Source organism: Pongo pygmaeus, chromosome 4 (genome assembly GCF_028885625.2).
Source record: "Pongo pygmaeus isolate AG05252 chromosome 4, NHGRI_mPonPyg2-v2.0_pri, whole genome shotgun sequence".
NCBI lineage: Eukaryota > Metazoa > Chordata > Mammalia > Primates > Hominidae > Pongo > Pongo pygmaeus.
In genome coordinates, this window is record NC_072377.2 from 117,310,300 (window position 1) to 117,337,175 (window position 26,876).

General features: G+C 44.1%; 1 protein-coding gene across 4 annotated transcripts in view; it reads right to left on the reverse strand.

Annotated features, from left to right (window-relative positions):
- The window catches only part of MCC (MCC regulator of WNT signaling pathway), a 478,671-nt gene that overhangs the window by 84,498 nt on the left and 367,297 nt on the right, over positions 1-26,876 (reverse strand). For all 4 annotated transcript variants that reach the window (XM_054488736.2, XM_054488737.2, XM_063665146.1 and 1 more), the window contains 2 exons: positions 9,367-9,530; positions 6,913-7,119 (listed from right to left, as the gene is read on the reverse strand). In XM_054488736.2, coding sequence (XP_054344711.1) covers positions 6,913-7,119; positions 9,367-9,530 — 371 coding nt within the window. The remainder of the gene's footprint in view (positions 1-6,912; positions 7,120-9,366; positions 9,531-26,876) is intronic.

Genomic DNA, 26,876 nt, shown 5'->3' on the forward strand with positions numbered 1-26,876 from the left:
GAGGCTGGGGTGAGTAAGCAAATACTGGTGCCCACAGCAGGAGTTGCCTCACAATCTCCGTGGCTCAAGTGTGTGTAAGGCCCTCGTGAAGTAACTGGGAGCTGTGTCCATGGAAGAGGTCAAAGAACCAGGGTTCTGGGGATTCTCTGCCTTGGATTCCCCCTAAAACTCCGTCAGTCTACAGAGTGGAGGGGAACACAACACTGGACTCAGGTCAAGGTAAAAGCATGCAAACCACCAGCTTCCTATTTTCTGCAACAAGCTCATTGTACCTTCGTGTAGCATTAGAATGCCAGGAGAGTGGGTCTGTGAAACCCTAAGGAATCTGGCCCCCATGTTGCTGTAACAGAGGATGTTTTACTCACTGTTGGTCTGCATGGGAATGCGGCTAGGATGAGGACAAGGGTGGACAGAAGGCTACAGGAAAGTGGTCCAAACAACAGAACAATGACAAATGCCTCCCCTAATAAGGCCACCAGATCCCAAATTTTGGTACCAAGAGTTAACATCAACATAGACTTGGGCAAGATTGTTAAAGCTTTTGTGGGCCTCTGTTTTCCCATCTCTAAAAAGGGTATAATAATAGTACCTATCAGCTAGGATTCTGGAGCAGATTCAACAAAATGTGCATAAATCATCACCCATCACAAATGAGTGTTTGAAATATGTTCTGGGCTATTATCATAATTTAGGTTTTCAAAATTATTTATTTTTAGAGACAGGGTCTTGCTATTACCCAGGTCGGAGTACAATGGTGTGATCACAGCTCACTGCAGACTTGATCACCTGGGCTCAAGCCATTTTCCCACCTCAGCCCCCTGAGTAGCTGGGACTATGGGTGCACACCATCACACTTGGCTAATTAAAAAAAAAAAAAATTTTTTTTTTGGTAGAACGGAGGTCTTGCTATGTTATCCAGGCTGGTGATTTAGGCTTTGAGTAAGTCCTGCTTTGCCTTTAGAGGTATCTGATTTTAATCTGGGGGGTGTCTAGTCTGAGAAGAGTTCAGTCTGCAAATATTCACAGAATGTCAATACTATCAATATTATTAACAGAGCCTTTCTTAAAAATAAGCCCTACTGAGCTTGCACTGGTAAGTGGCTCCCTGTGCAAGTGATTTCCTTCATGGGGTGAGCCTGGGGACTTGGCACCAGGCCAGGAAGTGCCTCCATGCCTTGGGAGCCCCGGGGTGCCTGTACCCTGGTGGACTCCACCCTCCCTCCTCTTCTAGCTCAGATGACCCTGGTGAAGGGACAGTGCAGGGCAGGCTCCGCATAGCAGGCAGCTTCCCCAGGAGACGCCGGGCTTATCACTGCTACATGGTGGGCCCAGGAGGAGCAGGCCGGGCATGAGGAGAAGGCAGAAAGCCTGTAGCTCTTTCTCTCAGTTCACCTGAAGATGGGAAGTAGAGGACACTTGGAGAAGCTCCCGGCCCATGTCCAGTGGGAGACCGAAGGACACTGCCTCTCCCTTCCCTGTCTCCAAGTGCTGACCACAATCATGATGTGGGGGAGTGTGCCAGGGTGCTACACCCCATTCACTGACTGGCTCATGGAAAGGGCTGGGCACACATCCTCTGAAAGAGCTTCCCAATGATTCTGACACACACGTGTGGGGTCACCACAAGATGGATGAATGAAACTGCCTGTTTCTCTGCAACTCTGATTCACGGCCAAGCCCGGCTGGTATCATGGTCAAAGCATGAAAATCAGCTGCATTAGAAACTTGTACTGTTGAACATCCCCATGTTCCTCCATGTTCCTAAGCCACTTTATGGTTGGGTAAAGCCATCTGCCTAGTTCTGGTCAACAGGCAGGGCGCAGAAGCATTTAAATGCTGTGGTGGGAGCCTTCGAGTGGGCTCTTAAGTGGTGGACGGCCAACAGTCTGAGTTTCTGAGTGAATGTATGGATCAGAGACGTGCACCCGTCCCCTAACTTGCATTGAACGTATGGTGCAGGCAAGAAACAATGTGCCACGTCACTGAGATGTGGGGAGTGAACCTGTTATTGCAGAAAAATCTAGCCTCATACTGACTAATACACCAGCCATACAAAAGAAGAGCCACCTGAGCCTCCCATGTGGAAGGAGCACACTGAAGCCAGACCTGGCTCCTCTCGGCTCCCTCCCATGCAGCTAGATGAGAGCTGGGGAGAGCTGAGAGAAGTGGTGTTGAGACAGGACTTGTTTTTACAGAACTTTTATGAATTTAAACTCAGCTAATATTGGCATCCTCTTCCTTATCCTGAAAAGAAATTCCCATGAAGAAATGGAACAAATAAGAAATGAACAAAGTTCCATAAAGGACAAAAAAAAAGACTCAGTTTATATGTGAATATCAAACCATTAACAGCTGTGAGATACAGATCATTCTCTGTAACCCATACTTTTTTGTTTTTGCTTAATTTGAAAATTAAAGAGGACAAAGAAGAAAAAAAGCAATCGTATACTTCCACTGCCCAGATTTAACCTGTTAATATTTTAGCATATCAGTGTTCTATTTCTATGTATATACTACTGCATATTAAAAATTATACAACGATATGAATACATTCATTAAAAACATAAATTAGAACATTATAGAGAAGTTTAAGGTCCCTTTGAGGCCAATACAACATATTATCATTATGATGTTGGTTTATATTTTTCTGGTCTATTTTCAATATTTTTATATACACACATATGAATATCTATGAAATGGAAATTTATACAGCTATAAATTCATAATAAAGTACTATTTTGCAGTCTGCATTTTCTCTATATAGCCCTGTCTCAAGAAAAGCAACACCGAGGGGAGGTAGAGTGGGACCAGCTCAGATGGGACCATGGCCAAATGAGGCTAAAAGAGATGTGAGGGAAAACACAGATGTCTCTTTATTTAACCTCTGTAAGATCACAACACTTACACTTCCAGGCTGGTCTCAAACTCCTGGGCTCAAGCAATCCTCCTGCCTCGGCCTCCCAGAGTGCTAGAAGTATAAACATGAGCCACTGCACCTGGCCGAGGGTGACTTTTATTTGGTTCAAAATAGCATGTCTACTTATCTCTTGAATTTACTGTGGCAATGAAACCAGAAGCCAGACCCCCAGGATGAGAGAAGCCCAAGAGAGACAGATGGAACTCATTCCAAGACATGCAGAAAATATCCAGGTAGAGCATAGTGTGTAAAGAAGAAATCGTTAACAACTTATGACATGAACATGCAGAAGAATTTCGTAATTCTGAAGAATTTCTAGAAAATCTCAGAAGGAACTTATGTGGCCGATTTGTGTTCAAGTCTATGATTCAGTGGGACACAGTTTCATGTGCCTGTGGTCACATCAAGTTTGTTTTGCCAAACACATTGGGGAAAGCACTGATTATTTTTGCCACATCATGGCTGACTTAAACAATGTAGCTAAAAAAAATGGCAACAATGTGGAGAAAGTGGTTCCTGCCATCACACGACTCTCTGGGGAGCTCTCAGGGCACTCTCTGTGTTTACCTGTCCCCACCACTTGAGATATACTTTTGCAATGATCTGTTTACTTGCCTGTCTCCCCAACATCCTTGAAGCCAGGGACTGTGTCCTGTTCATCACTGTAACCCCTCTGCCTGGCACAGAGATGACCAATCATGTTTGTGAAATGAATGAATGAAGAATAAAGTACTTCCTTTATAGAGTAATTCTCCCTTGTCTACATTAAGCCCAATTCTTTACTTGTGAGGAAATACATGGTTATATCACAGAGCAAACAGAAATAAATCACTGCCTCATCCAGTAATGAACTAGCACCAATAATAAAATTGCCTGTTGTTCCTTAGTTACTGCTCTGCCACTAGCCCAATTTGTTAACCGACTACATTAAAGATCTAATTTAATTAAATCTTGAACAAAGCTCAGAAGACCTACAGAGAGCACTTCGCTTAATTACAGGCACGGTTCAAGCACCAATCCTATTGATCTGGTCAGTTAAAATTCTATGCAATGAACGTGGGCAAAGAAAAAAAGAAAAAGAAAGTGGCCCCAATTACTCGTCAAGGAACTTTGATGAACTATGGATTCAGAGCTGCTACAAAGACAGCAAAGGCAAACCAGCCTTGTACTCTGTACTGTCACAGGATAAAAATAAAATGGTACCTCAGTCACTCTGCAGAGCTACACATCGTCAAGAACAGAAGACAATGACAACCACGAAGGACAAATCCCTCCTGAGGGAAATAAAGCACACTAGGTGGATGGGTGAGTTATGGCTGGAAGAAGACTTTTGGCACTTAAAGTCTAGTAAACAGGCATTCAAATGCATCTAGTACACTTTTTGAGATCTACACTCATCTTGAAATAAAAAGAAATAAATCCAATTCATGGTATGTATATAAATTCCTGAGAATATCTCTAGTTGAGGAAGAGATAAAAGTTAACATTATTTGAAGGTAACTGAAATAAAAATTATACAAAACTATACTAGTTGCACAAACTTATAAAAGGTAACAGATGTGACTGGAAGAAAGGTTTTGACTAAAATGTGTCTATGTGTGCAGGCCTGTATGTGTGTGTGTGTAATTATCCAATGTCCATGTTGGAGTTCTTCAAACATCTAAGGATTCCTATTAAAAAAAAATGACAGGATGGTGTTCAACTTTCCATACCACTCAACAGGTAACCATAGATTTTACTCCAAAAAACTACTACTAATTTTTTGAGCATTTACTATGTGCCAGACATCGCCTAACCACTTTAGGAGTATTATCTAATTTTTTCTTTGGGTGCTATTATTGTCCCACTTTGTGGGAGAGTACACTGAGGCACAGAGAGGTTAGGCAACCTGCCAAAGACTCGTGGTGACTTGGCAGGTCAGGCTATGCATGACCCAGGCAGTCTGGCTCCAGAGCCCTGGTACCTAGTGTAGTGCCTCCGCACTGTGCTATTCTTAATACTGACCTCCAGAGTCGGAGAAAACACTGGAAAGTGGGGAAGGGGACTTTTTATTTTTTGCTAGTCCACAATAAAGGGCTGGCAAGTGAGAGAAGAAAATTCATTCTAAGCCACAATATGTAATTACACCGAAGACCAAAAATTTCCCTCACAAAACATGCACTATCAGAATGCACACGCTAAGAGCAAGTACATACCTAATTAGGACATCAGTCATAATCATCGGGGAGTGTAACCCAGGAAATTACAGGTGGCGTGGGCTTTAGTGCTAAGCAAATTTCATCATGCTGCCCAGATAAAGCCTTTGCTGACTGGGATGATTTACACCTGCTGATGCAACTATGGAGACTGGCATCCGATATAGCTGCATACTGAAAATACGCTTATGCACGTGAGTTGAGACAAAATGATGTTCAGATATGAGAGGTAGTAGTGCCAGCCTTTTAATTATGACATTAGCACAAATGAAGAAGAGTTGATAACATTCAAAAATAGTAATTTCTTCCATATTTTTCAAATGAGGAAGAGTTGATAACATTCAAAAATAGTAATTTCTTCCGTTTATATAATGGCAACTAAGAATATTTACAAATGGATTAAAAACAAAATGATGTACACATCCTGAGCTCGTTGAAGGATAGAAGAACAAGTTATTTACAAGGCCTTTTTTATGGCTAAGGGAGCAAGAGCAATGGTGAAGGATGATGAGACCCACTAGATTTATTTTTCCCCTTCTTTTTTATTTTTTGAGATGGAGTCTCCTTCTGTCGCCCAGGCTGGAGTGCAGTGGTGCGATCTCAGCTCACTGCAACCCCCGCCTCCCGGGTTCAAGCGATTCTCCTGCCTCAGCCTCCCAAGTAGCTGGGACTACAGGCACACAGCACCATGCCTGGCTAATTTTTGTACTTCCAGTGGAGACGGGGTTTCATCATATTGGCCAGGCTGGTCTTCAACTCCTGACCTTGTGATCTGCCTGCCTCGGCTTCCCGAAGTGCTCAGATTACAGGCGTGAGCCACCGTGCCTGGCCAGTATTTTTCCCCTTCTAAGTCAACTTTATCTGTGTACAAAATTAGCAGTCAGAGCACAACTAGAAAACAAGCTTCTAATATTGCCAAGACCAAGAAAGAGAGTCAAGTAAGTCTAGTAATTAAAAGTGAAGTTCAGAGGGAAGTGTTTGACTGAGGAATTCATTGCTTCATCCCTAGTCCAATCAAAGATCAAACTCACAGCCAAACATAGAAGTGCTTGTGGGTTCCTGGGATTAAAAACTTCATCTTGGAAAAACTGAGGCTTTAACAATTCTGCTGAACATTTCTATCCTGAAACATCAGCTCCTTCAGTAATGGATACATGTCCTAAACAAAATGGTACTCAAACTAGGTCAGGCTCTAGGGTGAATAGCAGGAGTCACACATACACATCTGTAAACACAGAGACACACACATAACATGCACACTTAAACAGATGCACATACACACATACATATATGCACACAATGTACAAGATATGGCTATTTTAACTTCAGTAAGTCTGCACCAGGAGAGATGACATTCTACACTAGATTAAGTATAAGTAAATCAGAGCAGGTGCAATAAAGCTAAATAAAATTTTATAGAAAAAAATTAAAAGGGGAAAATTCCATTTTTTTTCAAATTCTAAAGACTATTAGTTTATCCTAAAGAACATTTTAATTCAGCTTAGAAAAGATGTGCTTACCCTGGAAAGTTTAGAATCATTGCCCTGATGTAATTTTATCAACCAGTCAGATTTAAGATTCCAGAGAAAAGTGTTTTTTTTTTTTTTTCTTTTAAATCTTACCTCTATACCTTAGCAATTTCAAACTACTTTCAAGAAGGACTTCATAACAAGAAAGAGGCAGTGATTCCCAAGATTACAAATGCCACAAAATTCTCACGGTGCCCCTGGTGCTATACACCAGCCTCTCTCAGCCCCATGCCCAGGAAGGGCCTGACCATTATGGATGCAGCATGCTCACCCTCCTCCGGAGCCGGTCCCGCTCTTCCCGGATGGCATTCATGGTGGCCTTAGTCCGGTTCAGTTCTTCCTCTTTGCTGCACAGCATGGCAGTCAGGCTCTCATTCTCTTCCCTCAGCCCAGCCAGCTCCTTCTCCCACCGAGACCTCTCTTCAGCCAGGTTGGGATACAGGTCCCGGCCAAGCACCCCCTCAATCTCCTCGACTGTCTGTAAAACACAGCCCCAAAGAAAAGTCAAGTAAGTTACCTTGGAGAAAGGTGATAGGAAGAAAATAGGCTGAACAGGAATAAATGTCCATAGAGGAGTGTGTTCTAGAACCACTTTGTTATAAATAGTGATCATGACTACAGACACCCCAAAGTTATCCTGTCTCCAATTTCAGATGAGGCTCTGTCCCTTGCCTGGGGTACAGTCTGTGTTACCCAGCAACCTTCAGAGTAAGAAAAACAGTGAGTCCTCTCCTGGCAGCTGAGTCTGTCTGTGGTGCTAGCTGACACATCCACACAATGCTTATTTCCTTCACTTGAGTTCCAGAGTTGGTGGATACACACAACCAGGCAGAAGGCCATTTAGTGATCCTGGTAATGTGAGGACAAACATGAGGTTGTAAACTGCATACAAAATCTAACTTGAAGTTTCCTAAATTATAGGCCTCCCACGTGCCAACTCAGCGATAAGATAGGTCACATTACCATTTCCAGCTTTTAGTGCCACATCCAAATTCAGATGGTGCAAATGAGGTTCAGTCTCAAGATGTGAAAGACAAAAATAAACCTCATTGACACAGAAAAGAGGAAGCTCATTGTGGAGATTTCTAAGACAGCAGGGATTAAATTAATTAATAACACAGCTTCAAAATTTAAAGGAAAATCTTAGTAGCTCATAGAGAGTTTTAAAAAATTCATTTAAAAACATTTAATGGAGAAGAAACATGCACAATATTAGGATAAAAAGGAAGAAGTCATTCTGCTTACTCTTATAAACTGTTCATTCACATTTACTGTCCTTTGAAAAAGGAAGCACAAGCCAGTGGATAATGAAACAAGAGGGCGAATTACTATGCAGAGGTAGAAGGCAGTGAAGAGATGGGATAAGAAACAGAAGGCTGGCCGGGTGCAGTGGCTCACGCCTGTAATCCCAGCACTTGGGAGGCCCAGGCGGATGGATCACCTAAGGTCAGGAGTTCAAGACCAGCCTGACCTCAGGTGAAACCCTGTCTCTACTAAAAATACAAAATTTAGCCAGGCGAGGTGGCGTGCGCCTGTAATCCCAGCTACTCGGGAGGCTGAGGCAGGAGAATTGCTTGAACCTGGGAGGTGGAGGTTGCAGTGAGCTGAGATCATGCCACTGCACTCCAGCCTGGGCGACAGAGCAAGACTCCGTCTAAAAAAATAATAATAATAAAAAGAAAAAAGAAAAGAAAAACAAAACACCTCAAATACTAAAAAACATAAGGGTACATCACTCTTGGATGCTCATGTTGGTTCTGAAATCTTGCTGCCCCTTTTCCCATGTGCTGCTTTGTCCTTCCTTTTAATCTGGAGACTCTTATCCTACTTGGCTCTGCTCCAGACCCCGTGGCTTTGTCCCTAGCTGGTTGGTAGAGGCCCTTGGCCTCCTCCATCCCTCTCAACTCCGAGGCTGGGGCTAGACCCAAGTTGACATTACAATCAAATATAAGGCCCAGGAGATTCCAGAGAAGGAAACACCAGCAATTGCTTCTCCCTGCCCTGAACCACAACAACTACATATTTGCAACTGAGATGAAGAAAGATGGAAAACTAGCAGTGTTACAAACATGCATCATGGTTTACCTTGTGACACCACAGTTCTTTTGTGCAATCCAGGATTCCTACTTACAGAAACTTGGGCCTACATTTTCTCTTTATGGGCTCCTCCTAGACTTTTAAATTTGAATTGCTACGCCCAGGTCACTAAGTTACGTTGAAGGAATATAAAGATACCAGAGGCCTAGTATCAATAAGCCTTGACTTTCCCATCATTCACAATGAGTTTGTGCAGATGCAACAAATTCCTCTCACCATCTCAAACAGCAAGAGGAATTGATGAATGGACTCCTGAAATCGTATTCTAGAGGCCTTAGAGCTTTAACAAAACTTCCAAGCTAAACTTACAGCTTACGAGTGCTCTATGAGAACCACACTAAAATGACATGGTTCAATACTAGCAGTCGAATGGTTTCCAAGTAAATTGTCCTTTTTACCGCAAAGCCAGTGAACCTGACTGCTGACATCATGACTTTTTCTGAAATAATTCAGCCCAACCAAAATTTCTAGAGTCCCCACTTCTACACCGTGGCTCAATCTATTGTATGGCTCTCATGGAAACATTCATCCCTAGTAAGTATTTAAGAAAACTGCACTTCAAGACAAGGATTGGACCATTTCCCTTTCAGAACCTCAAAGGGCCTCACAGAGGGTGAGGAAGGTCTACCTTAATAGCCAGGTCACAGTGCTCGCTGGCCGTGGTGAGCTGCTCAATGTGCCTGTCCACCTCGGCCACGGAGAGGCTGCAGCTGCTCTTCTTCCTGCCGCAGACGACATTCTCCAGCCCTGTCAGCACCCTCTGCAGTTCTGAGTTCAGGTCACTGCAGTTGTCTGTGAGTGAATGAAGACAAAATGTGTTACACAGGGCAACAAGTGCTCTCTGTTTTGCTTACCATGACGGACTCATTCAGGTAATGGGACGGCAATGGAGCCTGACATTTCAAAGTTCAACACCAGCCAGCCTAACCTCACAGGCACTGCCTCTGAGGCTTGGAGCCAATGCAAAGCTCTTTTTATTAAGGAGTTTCAGATGATGGTCATTTTCTGAATTCTCTTGTCTTTCACTCAAAGCAGCCACATCTTCAGTTTCTTTAGTAAGAACAAAGAAATGCCCAGAAGAGGCTGTTGGCACTTCCAGAGCCTCTGGTCAACCTGTCTGCTCAGTCATTCAGAAAAGCACTAACTGCAGAAAGATCCCATAACTTTACTAAATTCAACAAAAAGTCTCAGAATGAGCAGAGATGCTAGGTATTTTGAAAAACAGAAACTGTGTAAGAGATAGTCCTTGCCCTCAACGAGCCTAAAACCAAGAACTTTTCCATGATAGAACCAATCAATATGCTCCAGTTGTAATTTAATCCATGTTCTTTCATCAGGGGGAAAAATAAACTGGTCTAACAAATCCCTTATTGTTCTCCAAATAAGGCAACCAATTCTAATAATTTGATTTTGACTTAAAAACTTGGGTTGCTTTGAACCGCTGAACATCCAGGGCCTGGTCAGAGAAATAAAAAATAATTATAATGTGACTCAGATGTATCTTAGAAGACAATTTTGTTGGGGAAAAAACTCCCCTTAAAGTCAAAGACAAATTTTTTAACCTGCTATTTTGGATTCTGTCTATCGCCATGCCATTCAATTATTGTTGCAGGGCAGATGCTGACTTATTATATGTAATCTTTCAGAATACATTCTTCACCTACGTCCAGCCTAACTCTGCATGAAAACTGCTCAGTGTCTTCCATTTTCTTCTTCTCTCCTGCATGCTTCTCACCAGAGGTTCCATGTACTAAAATGGTCGATCGCTTTTGGGACTTACCTTTGGAAGACTTCAAGAAAACTCTTGGCACAACAGGAACAGGACTTCTCAGAAGGTTTTAGTCAACCTCATCTGGTTGCCTCTATCTGTAAATTACCTAAATCTAGAGAGATCAGGCTAAGGCTTTCACTCCAACCAATACACACAACTACTCCACCTACTTCTCAAACCTGTTCCTCCCCGATCTCTCCCATCTCCATGAATGGCACCCCTATCCACCCAGTTACTCCGGTGAGCTCTGAGGCAACCTTCTATGCCTTTGCCCGACATACTAAATCCAAATCATCTTGTGACCACAACCTCCAAAACTTATCCTCAAACTGACCTCTTATTACCATCTCTACTGACACCATCCTGCTCTAAGCCATCATCATCTCTCAACTGGACCACTGTAACAATCTCCTACCTCTACTCTCCACGCGGTCACCAAAGTGAGCCTCCTAAAAGCGCAGATCAGAACAAGTTATTTTCCTAGCTCAAACTGTCTAATGGCTTCCCATCAACATTCATGTAAAGTCCCAACTCCTTACCAGAGTCTGTAAAACTCTGCATGATCAAGACTGATGTGCTCAGTTCAGGCTGCACCATGTCCCTGGGGAGCTTTTATAAACTACGGATGCCCAGGCCTCACCCCAGACCAATTAAATCACAGTCTCTGGGGGTGGGGCTTGCACAATGGCAACTTTAGGTTCCTCAGGTAATTCTAACGTGCAGTCAGAGTGAGAACCACTGATCTGATCTTGCCTCACCCATCCACCTTCCCCTGTTCTATGCTCCATTCACACTCCTTCCCCTCATTCATTATGCCCCATTCACACTCCTTCCCCTCATTCACTATGCTCCATTCACACTCCTGGCCTTCTTTTTTTCCCCTGGAATATGCCAAACTCCTGTCTGCTCCACAGGTTCCTTTTCCTTTGCTGTTTCCTTTGTCTAGGCTGAATTTTTTAAATTTTAATTAAAAACAAAATACAACCTTTTTAGAGACAGGGTCTCGCTCTGTTGCACAGGCTGGAGTGCAGGGGTACAATCCTAGCTCGCTAAAGCTTTAAACTCTTGGGTTCAACCTATCCTCCCACCTCAGACTTACAAGCAGCTGGGACTACAGGTACACATGACCACAATCGGCTCATATTTTCATTTTTGTGTAGAGACAGGGTCTATGTTGCCTGTCTCAAACTTTTGGCCATAAACGATCCTCCTGCCACAGGCTTCGAGATTATTGACATGAGCCACCATGCCTGGCCAACCAAATTTCTACATATTGTTCAGCTCTCAGCTCAAATGCTGTCTCCCCAACAAGCTCTTCCCTATCTAAAGCATGGAGTTTCACCTCCTCCCTTGCCCATTCGCTATCTTCTTATCCTATTTTTTTTCATGGCAATTATTGCTATCTGATCTGACTTACATGTTTGTTTTCTCTCCTCTACTAAAACATAAGTTCCAGGAAAGAAGGGACTTTGATCTTCCTCACCATTTGTATCTCCAACATAGAATAGGGTAGGCGATCAAATATTATTTTTTAAATGGGCAAAGAGAAACACCACATCACCATTTATTTAATAGACAGGAAGGCTATAAACAGACTCAATAGCAGCATGTTTTTCTTTTCTTTTTTTTTTTTTGAGATGGAGTCTCGCTCTGTCTCCCAGGCTGGAGTGCAGTGGTGCAATCTCAGCTCATTGCAACCTCCACCTCCCAGGTTCAAGTGATTCTCCTATCTCAGCCTCCCAAGTAGCTTGGATTACAGGCATGCGCCACCACACCTAGCTAATTTTTATATTTTTAGTGGAGACGGGGTTTCACCATGTTGGCCAGGCTAGTCTCAAACTCCTGACCTCAGTGCTTTTGTTCCTTGTTATGGACCTCGACCTGAGCTGCTAAGAACTAGGATGCTCATCACTGCAGAGGCCCTCTGGAGATGGAGGCAGGTGGACACCAACTGGAGGCAAAGGACCCAAGTGAGGAGCAGAACAACTCAGAGACCACACCAACCAGCCTCTGAATGACCACGTACCCTCTGGTGCAGGTCTCCTGGTATCCAGAGCTGGTGTGAATACGCTGTCCTGAGTTATGTGCATTAAGTGCTTATGAGTGAGATGTTCATGAAATATTCAGACATTCTGTGCTGATTTCCCTAGCGCAGGTCCACCTGATGCAATAATGACACTGGACATGTATGCTGAGGGGCTCTCACAGCAGAGCCGGAGTGGTGGCAACAGGCTGCTTCCTGAGGGTGCTGGGTAACAGTGGGCAGGAAGAGGGGCTAGGCATGTGACCAGTATTTCTTTCTCATACTTAAATTGGGCAGTTGCCGAGCCCTGACTCAGGCCAGAGCAGAGTGCAAAGATGGATAAGAGACTGACCTTAACTGTGAGAGATCCCCAGAAGTACAAGGCCACTGCCCCACCTCTCTGCTGCCCACCACTACTGTAAGGAAAGCAACCACAGAGGCCAGGCGCAGTGGCTCACTCCTGTAATCCCAGCACTTTGGGAGGCTGAGGTGGGTGCATCATCTGAGATCAGGAGTTCAAGATCGGCCTGGCCAATATTGTGAAACCCTGTCTCTACTAAAAATACAAAAGTTAGCCAGGTGTGGTGGCGCACACCTCTAATGGAGGCTGAGGCAGGAGAATCACTTGAACCCAGGAGATGGAGGTTGCTATGAGCTGAGATAGCACTCCAGCCTGAGCAACAGAGCAAGATGCAACACTCTATCTTAAAAAAAAAAAAAGAAAAAAGAAAGGAAAGTGGCCAGGTGTGGTGGATCATGCCTATAATCCCAGCACTTTGGGAGGCCGAGGCGGGCAGATCACGAGGTCAGGAGTTTGAGATCAGCCTGACCAACATGGTGAAACCCTGTCTCTACTAAAAATACAAACATTAGCAGGGCATAGTGGTGTGCGCCTGTAATCCCAGCTACTCAGGAGGTTGAGGCAGGAGAATCACTTGAATCTGGGAGGTGGAGGTTGCAGTGAGCTGAGATCGAGCCATTGCACTCCAGCCTGGGCAACAGAGAGAGACTCCATTTCAAGCAAAAAAAAAAAAAAAGGGAAGTAACCATAGATAACACAGTGCAGACACAAGGCAGAGAGTTGGCAAGACGTGAGGTCATTTACATTGATGCACAAACTCTAAAGAATATCTACCCTTCAAACCAAGGAGGGCTACGCACGCTTTCTTCGGTCATAGGAAGCTGAATGTATGAAAACACAGGTGAGGTGATCAACCCCACAAACTCCAGTTTGTGCTGCAGAGCTCTGCACTGTGGCTTCACACAGGCCCATCAGTGACCAATTGGCACTTGGCTGTCCATTGCTATTTTTCCCTGTTTGGAGCCTCACAGGAGGACGAGGAGACTGGGCCGCCTGGAGCAGGTATTCTGTGTCCCCTGTCAAGGTACTACCTAAGGTAGCAAGCACTTATCACCACTCACCACCAGCATCCACATGGCTCCAGACAGAACTGTCTTTCAGAGTCTGTGGCATAAGGTGCCACAGTAGGTCCTAAGTATAGGAGTAGAGTTGCTGGATCATATGGTAATTCTATGTTTAACACAAACAACGAAAAGCAGTGACTCAAATAATTGTACCCCGATGTTCATAGCAGCATTATTCACAGCAGCCAAAAGGTGGAAGTAGCCCAGGGGTACACTGACAGATGAAGGAACAAAATGTGGTCTCTTAAATACAATGTAATGTTATTCAGCCTTAAAAAAGAAATAAAATTCTTTTACATGCTACAACATGAACCTTGAAAACATTATACTAATTAGAATAAATCAGACACAACATGACAAATATTTCCACTAATACGAGGTATCTAGAAGAGGCAAACGCAGAGACAGGAGATAAAGTTTACCAGGGGTGGCAGTGATGCGAGAATAGGGAGTTATTGCTTAACAGGTACAGAGTTTATGTTGGCATGAAAATGTCCTGGAAATGGGTGGTGGTGATGGTCACACTAACTCTGTGAATGCCACTGAACTGTACACTTAGAAATGATTACCATGGTAAATTTCATGTTTGTTACCACAATAAATATAATAAATGTATTTCAGTGAGTAAAATGAGGAGATATAAGCAAATAGGCATATATGAAACAGAAAACAGTAACCTTCAAGAATGGCAGTACATTCAGAAAGGATTTGAGGTGTTGTAATTTAATTAAAAAAATTTTTCCCCTGTGGGTTGGAGAGCAAGAGAAGGAAGAAAGAGATATGGGAAGTCTAAGGACAAGGGGGAGTAATGTACTCTTTAGAAAAACCCTGGCCCCCACTGCCATGCAACTCCATGAAGGGCAGCTGAGGCAGGCCCACTGGCTTTCTCCCTCAGCCTCTGCTGTACTTTATTTTAAAAATCTTTTTTTTTTTTTCTCCAGAGACAGGATCTCATTACATTGTCCAGGCTAGTATTGAACTCCTGGGCTCAATCAATCCGCCCACCTCAGCTTCCCAAGTAGCTGGGATTACAGGCGTGAGCTACCTGTGCTGTGCTTTCTGCATCAAAGGAAACTGTTCTATATCCAGGAGACAGAGAGGAGGCCTTTGGTAGCAAATACACATTCCTTTAAGTTTATCTGTACTGTGCCCCTTTCCAAAGAAGAATTTGAGGTTGCTTATCACAAGCAGCCACAAACAAGGGGAAAACATGGTGACTGGATCAGGGAAAGGCTGGGAGCAAATGGAGGCTGACACAGCTGAGGGCTGACTCCTCCAGCTAGCCTTGAGCTTCCTGGCAGCCTGAGCAAATATGAATTATCTCCTGACAGAAAGGAGGAAGCATTCCGGTTTCACAAGGGAGACAAGGTGTTTTTGGCAACAGAAGCTAGAAGGATTTAGGTACACGGCACTTCATACGTGGTGTGAAGTGATGTGATGCCAGTCTCCTCAGCCAGTTTCACACATATGCGGATTTCATATGGTTTCTTCTTATGTTAACCTTCAGTTAAAATTAAAGTTGTAGACCATTTAAAGCACAAGGTAAAGGGAACTCTGGGGAGTGCTAGGCTCACATAATCTTGGCACTCAGTCTTCAAAGTTGTCTGATAATACTGAACAGGACCCAGAAGACTGGATGCAATGGACCTCTCCCTTTGGCCAGCAGATGCAAACCAGCCACCTGCAGCCAAAGATGTGCTTGCATATGGGATAGGGCTATGGTGTCTGGCATGGCCTTTTTTATTTTTAAAACAGTTTTTGAGTTAACTGTCAACATTTTAAAAATTGTTAAAATTTATGGCTGTCCTTGTAAAATGAGATCTGGCAATGCAGGGCCCAGCTTCTCAACCACAGCCATCTGCGGAGGGGCCAGCCGCAGACCCCAGGACTCAGCACGCCCAGTCCACGGTGCTCCTCCGCTCTGCCCACCTCCACCCAAGTCCGTGGCTCCTCCTGCCCTTTTCCTCTTTTCTAAATGCAATTTTCCTCAGTTGGCCTCCTGTAAGAGCTCAAGAATACACAGCTCAGGTTATATTTTTCTAATGAGAACCAGAGCCTTAGGTTTTTATGTTGCTGTTTGGGGAAAGACCCACATATGGCAGGTCCTCAAATAACATTTTCTTCAACATCGTCTCATTGTAACATAGATGAGGAGGGAAACAGGGATTCCCAGCTGGGCCACTGTCTGTGTGGAGTTTGCACATTGTCCCCTCCCCATGGCTGTGTGTCTTATCTTTGGGTATTCCAGTTTCCCCTACACCCCAAAGCTCAGCATGTTAGGTTCATTGGCGTGTCTAAATAGTCCCAGTCAGAGAGAGACAGAGACAGAGAGAAAGAGAGAATGAATGTGGGTGCCCTGTGATGGGATGGCACCTGGCCAGGGTAGGTTCCCATCGAGCACCCTGAGCTCCTGGGATAGGCCTCAGCTACCTGCGACACTGACCTGGAATAAGGGGTTAAATAATTATCTCCCTTATTTTTATTAATCTGCCCTAAATGTACATATAGCTCAAGTTTATTCCCACATTTATTATTAGAAGTGCTTTGGGTCTCTATTTAGAAATTCACTAACATTTCAGTGACCACAAATACACTACAGGAACTTAATTCTTGATTATATCAATTAACCATAAAACTGGTATCGTTACACGTCATTTCATTTAAAGTTGCATTTTCCAGGAACCTATCAATGACATTGAGGACTCACTATACTTTGGAAATCTGGAAAGGAGGTAAGATGACATTCATGGCTATTAAAACTAAGAATCCTAATGAGCCTTCTGGCTTAGTTAAACACACCAGTAGGCAAAGCTGGTTTTCTTCTTTCTTACTCAGGATCAGCTATGCCTATGCCCAGAGCTGACACCATTAACTACAGCAGAGTTGGTTCATTTTGAATCAGGTGTTAAAAGTTGCTTTTTTAAACAAACAAGCCCTGTAAAAATCCTAACTCAAATAAAAGTGCAGCTCCAACAGGTGAGATGTTACAAACATCTCCCCTGGTCCACCTGATTCCAACCAAGCAGTCCCCTCTTTACCAGAATGACTTTGCTCCAAAGTATGGTCCCAGCTTCCAAAAACACGTGTTCCTGGGGATCGGTACTTGCTTCACACTAGTGGTTAGGTATTTGCCTAGTTTGGAAGCCTGCCATGCTGGGTCTTTATTAAGCTTTGCCTCTGAAAGGGCTTGGGTTTGTGTCCCTGCCCAAAAACCATCCTGAATTGTAATCACCAATGTTGGAGGAGGGGCTTGTTGGGAGGTGACTGGATCATGGGGGCAGACTTCTCCCGTGTTGTTCTTGTGATTGTGAGTTCTCATAAGACCTGGTTGTTTAAAAGTGTGTAGCACCTCCCCTTTCTCTCTTTTTCCTCCTTCTCTGGCCATGTAAGATGTGCTTGCTTCCGCTTCACCTTCTGCCATAATTGTAAGTTTCCTGAGGCCTCCCCAGTCATGCTTCCTTTACAGCCTGTGGAACTGTGAGTCAATTAAACCTCTTTTCTTTATAAATTACCCAATCTCAGGTAGTTCTTTATAGCAGTGTGAAAACGGACTAATACAGCCTTGAAATCTCATTTTCCAGGAAGCCTTTCTAGCCCTTTGGCACTCGGCCCTAAAAGTTAATGATGTCATTCATTCAACAGTGTGTTCCCAGAGACTCACAGTGCTGGGCATGTCCCAGAGACTCACAGTGCTGGGCACAGAACATCTGCTCTACAGACCCTGGATGAGATTAACATGTAAAATAAATGGAAGACTTTTTATAAGCCAACTTTTTAAAGTCCCAAGTTTTTGTTAATTTACTTGTTAATCAAGTATCAAATTTAAAACATATCAAATGACATTATCACAGCCTGCTAATAAGGCAGAAAGCTTTCAATTAAGATCCCCAAGGTAGAAAGCTGTCAGTGAAGTTAGAGACATAAGCCACAGAGAATTTTAGCCAGGCTAACAAACAGAAGCAGCTGTAGGCCTGCTATGATGAGGGCTGTAGCAGGACTGGCCATTCACCATATCCCTGCTGCCTCCTGAGGGCCAGCGCACACCACCCACCCCTCTTTTCCGACTGGACACACACCATGCCTGGTAAAGCAATTTAAAGTGGGAGAAAGACCTACATATTCTTTCAGCATCAACACAGACTTTCTGTAAAGGCAAGATATTATATCCCAGGGATGTAATAGTTCAGATCTTGTTGTAGCTCTATGGCTGAAACCAGGAGGGCTGTTGCTTTCTTTTGAGCATTCCTCTGTACTCTGCATACAGCAAGGCCCTCTTTAATTCCATCGACGAACAAACACAAACCGAACAAAGTAACATAGAAAATTAGAAAACAGAATAGTCAACTTTTAGGGCTGAACACCAAAGAGAAGACTGAAGGGTCTGGGAGGAAGGGAGAAAGAGTATCCATAGAGGTTACCCCTTGCTTTGTGTCCCATGTTGCCTCTGTCTACCTAAGACAAGAGGACTTATGAGAACGATGTTGTGGGAGTTTAAAAACTCTTCAGTATCACCTATAATGGACAAACTGAGATCAGGAACCTCCTGCTGCAACATGGTAATGAGGACCATAACCCACATATGTTCTTGCAAACAAACAAACAAAAAGGCTAATCTCAAGTCTTGTAAGAAAACAATCAGATCATCAGATTGAGGGACATTCTATGATACCACTAACCTGACATCCTCAAAATGGCAATGTCATGAGAGACAAAACAGCAGTAGGGAGGATCTGTTCTAGATTAAAGGAGAGTCAAAAGACATGAAAACTAAATATAATGCGTGAGCCTTGACTGGATGTGGGACTAAACAAAAGCAACCAAGGACATTAATAGGACAACTGGGGAAATTTGAACATGGATTGTGGATTGTCAATGCTTCATCAGTCGTAAAATTCTCAGGTGTGATGAAAGTACTGTGTTTATTACAGGAGAAGGTTCCTTCTTAAGAGGTTTACACATATGCCTTTAGGGTTCGGTGAAGCATCATGGCATCTGCAACTTTTAAATGGCTTAGAAAAAAACGTATACACAAACACAAATGCGAGCAAGAGAGAAAAAAATCAAAATGTGGCAAAATGTTAACAATTGGTTGATTAAGACGAGTGGTTTATGGAGGTTTGTTTTACCTTTTCTGTAAGTTTGAAGATTTTTAAAATAAAAAGTTGAGAAAACACATACTTCAACGTTCTAGGCAAGAAGGTCTCACATGGTCTGGATATGCTGCAGTGGAGATTTAACATGGAGAGTGCAAGATGATCAACTCTCAGTGCAGCCACCAGAACTGGAAACCTCTCCTGCAAGTGTGTCTTCCATATCCAAATGATCACCAAGTACACAGGCACAAGCTGACAGGGACAGGAGGCAGAGAAATTCTAGGCAGAAAAGGGCAGGGTCCCTGGCGAAGCCCCACCCTGAAGCCTATAACCATGGCCCAAAGTGAGAACATGCAACCTTTTTTCCCGGCTGGAATGCTGCCTTTTCAAAAATCACCCATGGCCTACCCCACCCCCCATTCTATACCCATAAAAATTCTGACCCGACTGGCAGAGAGCAGAGAAGGGAAGAAGAGGAGAAGCAGCTGGATGTCAGAAACTGTGGTTTGATGTCAGAGAGCAGCAGCTTGACTTCAGAGCAATGGCTTGACACCACTGCTTCGGAGAGGGGTCTGGCTGGGGACAGCCAGAATCCAGGGGAAGATTACCTTCCCGTTCCATCCCCCTTCTAGCTCCCCTTCCTGCTGAGAGCCACTTTTTTTGGCAATAAAATCTTCTATATTCATCACCCTTCAATTCTTCGTACGACCTGATTTTTCCTGGATGCCAAACAAGAGCTTGGGTGCCATGGGTGCAGATGCTAAAGGGTGTACACTGACCCTCTGCCTTCGGTGGTGGAGAGCAACTGCCTCACATGAAAAGGCAGAGGGCCCACTGAGCTGTTTAACACTTAAGCTGTCCACCAACAGCAAAGCTAAAAGAGCACTGTAACACATGCCCTCTGGGGCTTTGGGGGTCACGGGTCCTCCCCTCTGAGATGTTACTGTGGGGCCATCACAGAGTTTTGCTCCTGCTGGTGCTCAAAAGCACTTGTTCCGGCCCCTGCACCCACTCACCTGCGTGATCCTCCTCCCTTGAGGGGTTGAGAGCTGTGGGCTGAGTAAGCAAGGCACCCCTGTCGCGAGGCCTGAGAAGGGGTCAAAGAAAATTTCCTATTTCAAAGTCAGGGTAGGGGACCTGAGAAGCAAAAGACGCCACCCCACCACATTCTGACTATAGATCTCTGTTTCTTTTCTCAAAGCAATCGAGGCTGCATTTTCAGGACTTCTATTTTAGCAAAATCTTACCAGCTGGAGATTTGTTTTCATTTTCACTGTTGTCACTTTAGATTTCTGACACAGTTTGTTTCTGTGAAACAACAAACTTGGTCATAAATATGAAGGGATAAGGAAGATAACCTAACATCAACTCCAGGAAGCTGTGCTCCAGGACTGCGAGCCTCTACTGGCCTTGGTGCCCATCTAGGATCCCCTGCTCTGCTCTGCCACAGCACTCCCACATAACTCCTAGCCATCCACCTCCAGCCTCGGTGGCAGAAAAGTTCTGTCAGTGGTTTCTGCCAGAACTTTTCTGGCAGAAAAGTTGTTTCACACATATGTGAAAAAAAGTTCAAGTCTACATATAATCATTTTACTTATTTGACTACTGATCCCCTGAATTGGCACAGCTTTAAAATAAGAATGATACCCAGTTTTGCAGAGGATGAGAGGAAATCTTTGGGGTAGAGAGGGGACAGCAACTGACAGTATACAAGAAAAGACTTAATCATTCAATACCTTTGAGAAGTAATCTTGAAGAAATAGTTACAAGCATGTTTAGAGGATAAATTCCAACCCCTTCACTGTGCCTCCATGGCTCTCTATCATCACTGAGCACAGCCCAGCTCTCAGGCCTCACTTCTGCCCACTCTCCCCCAGGCTCACTAATCTCCAGTCCAAATGGCCCTTTCTTAGTGCCTGGGTCACCTGTGGCAGCTCCAGATCCCCTTTAGATAGGCTGTCTCCTGCCCTTGAGAGCAAACAGTGGATTCTCCATTAGCACTCATCCCAGGCCCTGTGGCCCTCATGCTAACAGCAGTGAGAGGATTTCCATGCCATCAGGAGGGGGAAGATGTGGTTCTGGCATCCAAATGTGACCTACAAAATGTTTTCTCATAGCAGAAATGTTCACAATGATGGCTGGGGATGCGGTAACAACACGAGCAAGGTCCCGAAGTTATTTCCATGACAGATTACATAGGCTTTCCAAGGCTGGTTTCAGGAGCTAACACTCCTTTATTATAATGCTGGTTTTAAGAAAAATTATGTCATGAATTTCAAATAACCAAAACCAAATCAATCTTAGAAGACATGGTCTGTTTAGAAAATAAAGACTGTTTATGTTATTAATAGAAGAGGAGTTCATGAATCCCAAGAATTGTGGGAGCTCATTTTGAGTAAATGCTGTAGATTAATGCCTTTCCATTTCCATCTTATACCCCAAGTCTCTTTCGGGGACTGAAAAGTTATGGAACAGCAGAATTTGGGGAAAATATTCCAAAGTAACACAAACTGAAGTAGAACAATAACCTTTCCTGCTCTCAACCCTGGTTACTCCAAGGAAGATTCTGGAATGACTTCAGGGGGTTCTCCTCACGTGCTTAGCTCTGCTACCATTTGCAGACAGGTCTTATTTGACCAGGCTCAGATCCCTAGGAGAAAACACACAGTCACCCCAGAGAGTGCTCCAGTGAATCAATGTTCAAACTGTTAACTGGTTCTCAGGGATGATCCCTATTGTGACCCTCTCCAGGGAAATTAAGTTGCCCACATAAAGAAAAGAAAAAGGCAACAAAGGGCTTGGCCTGTTACATGAACTAGTTAGAGTACAACTTTCAGTCCGGTCTAACCTTTTCAGTCTGTGGACTAGAGGATCACTATCTAGCCACCTCATTCCTAGCAAAAAGTGAGTATTCGCCAGACAGCCCGCCTTACCTGTGTAAACACTTTTCTCCAGGTCTGCAAAAACTGTTTTTGGCAGAGGCAGGGCTGCCTTTCCCTGCCCAGACCCTCTCTCCTCACTCTGAGTGGCTGCTTGACACTTGTAAACATTTTTTTCCTGAAGCCATTAAGCCTCATCAGCCAGTAAGCCAGGAAAATCTGGCTTTAGCATCAAACATATTTCACAGTCACAACCGCACCAAAAAACCAAGTTTCATGTGTAAATTCCTCCTTGGTTGTCCTCCAAAACCTATTCATACAGAGGAAAAATCTAAGTGATCACACCAGAAAGCAAGGTGTTCTATGTATAGAACACCTTGCGGGTATAAGAGTAGATTTCAACCCTAAGGGTATAAACCTCAACCCTCAGGGTATAATGGTTTGATATTCCAACCCTGAGGATATAATAGTTTGATATTGCTAAATTCCAGAAAAATAAAAATTTCTCACCCAAAATCAGAAGAGATTTCAAAATAACAGAATGCTTCACTGGCTGTGCAAAGGCCCATACAATCAGGGATTTTGTTTGTTTTGGAAACAGTTGCTCCAGAAAAGCACTGCTGTTGCATTAACAGAGGTGGGAAAATGGTCCACAGGAAAGGACAGCAAACATGCTCTAACATGCAGGATGCACTGAGCCTGTGTGCACACATCTGTGCTCTGCTCTATTGCAATACCCAGAATCATTGGGTCCAAGACTGTTGTTTCTATTTTAATATGAAGGGCCGCAAAATCTGATTGCAAATGCTTTGCTATTAAGCCAGGTGCTTGTGATCACACAGCTGCTCCCTAATTCCCCCATCAGCCCTAGAGACCTCAAAGGACTGCAGTAAGCAAATGACATCAACCACTGGCATGTCTTCCTGTTTAAACCGAGGAGTATCAAAGGAAAGCCATCTATAGAAACACAGGCGGCAACAACGAAAACAACTTCTTGGCTGTGTGGCCTTGGACAAGTGACTCACCCTCTCCAAACTTAATTATCCTGATTTTACAGATGAGGAGACCTCCAGGGCGTCCTTCCAGGTTGGGGATTAAACATGAGGGATGCATGTAAATGCTTGACACAGGGTAAGTGAGCAAAGCATGTTAGTTGCTATACCCACCCTCTCTTTTAATGGCGAGCCTTTGCCAGATGGAGGACATAAAAATTCTAAGCAATAACTCCTACCTTGGCTTTGTCCACTTAATTACCTTTATTTTCTGAACAACTGTGTGACCAGGTTTGATAAGAGGTAATTAAAAAAAAAAAAAACATGCAATGTGACAGAGGCTGGCACCTTTCTCCTTTATTTGACTGCTTAGGTAAGTCAAAGCACTTTTTAATTGGATCGTTTATTCCTCTAGGCTTGGAAGACAGTGTCCAGGAACCAGCCTACTGAGGGGGCAGCTGGACTCTGATGGGTGGGTATGAAAACAAAAGAAAAGTGCTTTTTGATGAAGCGGATAGGCTGGACTTAGTCCTGTTATCTTTGGAGATCAGCAAATACACTGCAGCAAATTCTGCAGCTCAAGAAAACCTCTGGGTTGCTAATGCAGGTTTGCAAATATAGCAACTATAATGAAATGGCTACTTTTAAATGATTTCCTATAATGGTGCTTATATATGGAAGCTTTTTTCCTGTTGAAGAAATTTAATTGGAAAATGGCGAAGGAATAAGAAGAGGCAGACAGCCAGTTCCGATGAACAAACACATTGACGGCACTGTGTGAGCAGCTTTAATGAACTCCTCCTTGTTGTGCCCAAGTGTTTGTCCTCCTGGGGGATCTGGCAGAGCTGCCCCTGCCCGGTGCACCCTCCTCCTCCTGGGCTCCGACCCCACTCAGCTCCCAGATTCCTGCTTGGCTGTGACCTCTGGGAAGCATTCTTCCATGCTCCTCCCCGAGGTTATCACCAGGGCCACTGCACGCCTGCCATGGAGTCCTAACTGCACTGTGAGGTCTTCCCTGTGGACCCGTCTGCATCCTCCAAAGAACTGTGAGCTTTGGGATGGGGTTCATTCACTGCTGCTCAAGTATTTGAGTATCTCCTACGTGCAGGAACTGCTATGCTGGTAAATTAGGCAGGTGAAGTCCCTGCCCACGTGGAGCCTGCACTCTGGCATGACAACCAGATAAAGCTTGATAACACACAAGGAAATGAGTACAAACACAGTCCATCCTCAGGGAGTGCTCCATGCTATGAAAGAAAATGGAGCAGGGAAAGGGAAGCAAGTGGCTGCCTGAAAGTGAGGGATGAGGCATGACTCTAGAGGGGAGGGTGGGGGACCTTTGTGGAGACAGCTGCTGAGGAAGGAGGGCTCCAGGGGGAAGGAACAGCCAGCACAGAGCCCCAGGCAGGAGAAGCAGCTCAGGCTGGAGGAACAGCAAGCCAGGAGGCCAGAGTGGCTGCATCTGGAAGAAAAACAGGACAAATGGCCAAGGAGGCGGCCAGAAGCAGGGACCGCCCTGTTGGCTGTGTGCTGAGGAATCTAGAAGTCACTCTAGGCTTGAAAGATTTGAGAGTGGGAGCACATTGACCTGACAGCAGATTCTGTCCTTCATCCCCAGTACCTAGCACAGCCCCAAGCAAGTTTGCTGACTAAATGGGAAAAAAAAAAAAAAAAGCTTCTATGTGTGGGCAGAGAACATGTGTCAACACTAGGCAGGGAAGGTCACTCCCCTCCAGGAACTCAGTCTTCTCAGGAAAGAGGCTACCACCAGTTATAATTAACCCATATATTTTTAAATGAGGGACAGAATGAAAGGAATGGTTTGGGAAAATGAGGATGCCCCATGGCGCAGACAGGCAGACACTGCCTTCTGTGTGAGGCCCAGTGCTACAGACGCCACCTCATGTCAGGAGGTCCAAGAAGCCCCACAGGAAAGACATCCATGTAAATGGGTTTATCCTTGCACTTCCCAAACTTATTTAATTATGGAACTTTGTTGGAGTACAGGTCACTTATTAATTCCATAAAATACAATTTGAGAGAAGTGAATGGAGGGATCAGTATAGGGCTGACACTCTACAATGATAAGCAATTTCTAGGCTGTTTAAATCTGTCTGGCTGTCTAAGGCGGAAGACAGAGTCCTGAAGCTTGGGGCTGCCAGGGTTAGAGATTTATGATGCTTGTATGAACTTAGCATGTTGGTATGAACTTAGCATGCTGGTATGAACTTGGCACATGCATGGTCTGGTTGCAGGGAGTTGTGTGTATTGTAACATAAAGCCCAGGGTCTGGGTTCAGTTTAGTTGGGGGAAATGTCTTCACTCCTCAACATACTTCTGCCTGGCTTAAGCTGTACCAACATACATCTCTCAATGGCTTCGATGTGTCTTATTTGGCCTTAGATGCAATCCAGACTACTGATCGCTCCTTCCTTATTAGAGCCTCCTCTGCCCCAGTGGCTTCCAGAATACCATTCTCCTCATTTTATTCCTTCATCTTTGGCTGACTGACTGGTGGATTGGTTGATTACCTCATTCATTCCTTCCCACTACTATCTTTAAACACATGTTATGTGCCAGGCCCTGTGATAATCTCTGAAGATATACTAGGAGATGAAACAAACATGCTTCTGCCTAGTGGAATTTAGTGGGAGAATCAGTCAAGCAAATAAATACTATTACATAATTTAAAATGTCAACATGATACTAAGATTCAAATGGGGCAATGACAGAGTCAACAGTTATCATCTGCAAACACCCTGATGTCTCCCAGCTGCTTTTCTTCAGCCCAGGTCTCTCCTCTTGGTGTTTTATCTGAATGCCTACTGCCTTCTGAAGCATCTCCGCTCAAATACTTCCAGACACTATAAACCCATGGGCAAACAAAACACGATCTCCGCCTATCATATAGTTCCTGCCCCAAGCAAAACAAAACTCAAAGCAAAACCACCTGGTCCTACTTCCTATGTGCGAGTGGCCCTGTTGTCCATCTGCTGTACAAACAAACTCTTATGGGGCATACACACCCCCACCTTCAATCGGTTTCCAATCCTTCAGCAAATCTTGCCAATTTTACATCTTTATTAAATCTCAGCTGCCACCACCCTAATCCGAGCAACAATTTTGCCGATCTAGACTTCTGCAATAGTTTCCAAGCTAGCCTCCCCAACTCGTTCTTCATCTATGGATTCTTTCTCCACACTACACTGATTGATACAAAATGCAAATCTGATTATCTCATTCTCTTCCCCCACTATTAAAAAATCTTTCAGTAGCTTCTTGTGGATCTTTGGGTAAAGGCCAAACATGGTCTCTGTCATGGCCTGTAAGACTCTGCATGGCCTAGCTCCTGCCTACCTCTCCAGCCCCCCTCTCACACCTCTGTGTCCTCCATCCATGATGATCTTCAGTCACCTCCTTAAATGCATTCCTCTCCCTCACTGGATGCTATTCTCTTCCTTGACCTGCTTAATTCCTACTGATCTTCCAGCTCTGAGGTCAAACGCCTTCCTAGAGGAAGCCTTCTTGTAACCCTAGACTGAATCAAATTTCTTTGGATACACTCTCATAGTACTGTGTTCCATAATGTTGTAGCACTTATAGGATTTTAATTAAACCCAAATATGTAATATTTGATTAAAATCCCTCTCCCCAACAAAATTTTAACTTCCAAGAAAAACTCATTATAAAACTCAAGAAAACTGACTATATGCAACTCTTCTTTCTCCTGGTTCTTCTTCCATCTCTCCCATACATGTAAACATGTCTGTCCTAAGATATGCTGCTCCTCCCTCTTTTGACTCCACACCCTTCAACCACAGGGATCACCTTAGCTCAGATAACTTCAAAGCCTCTTCCCTCAACCTCGATCTCTTTCCAAATATCCAGGTAGGCAAGACCAGTTTTGTAACATTTTGACTGCAACCCAATTAGAACGTTCATTTGGCAACTTACT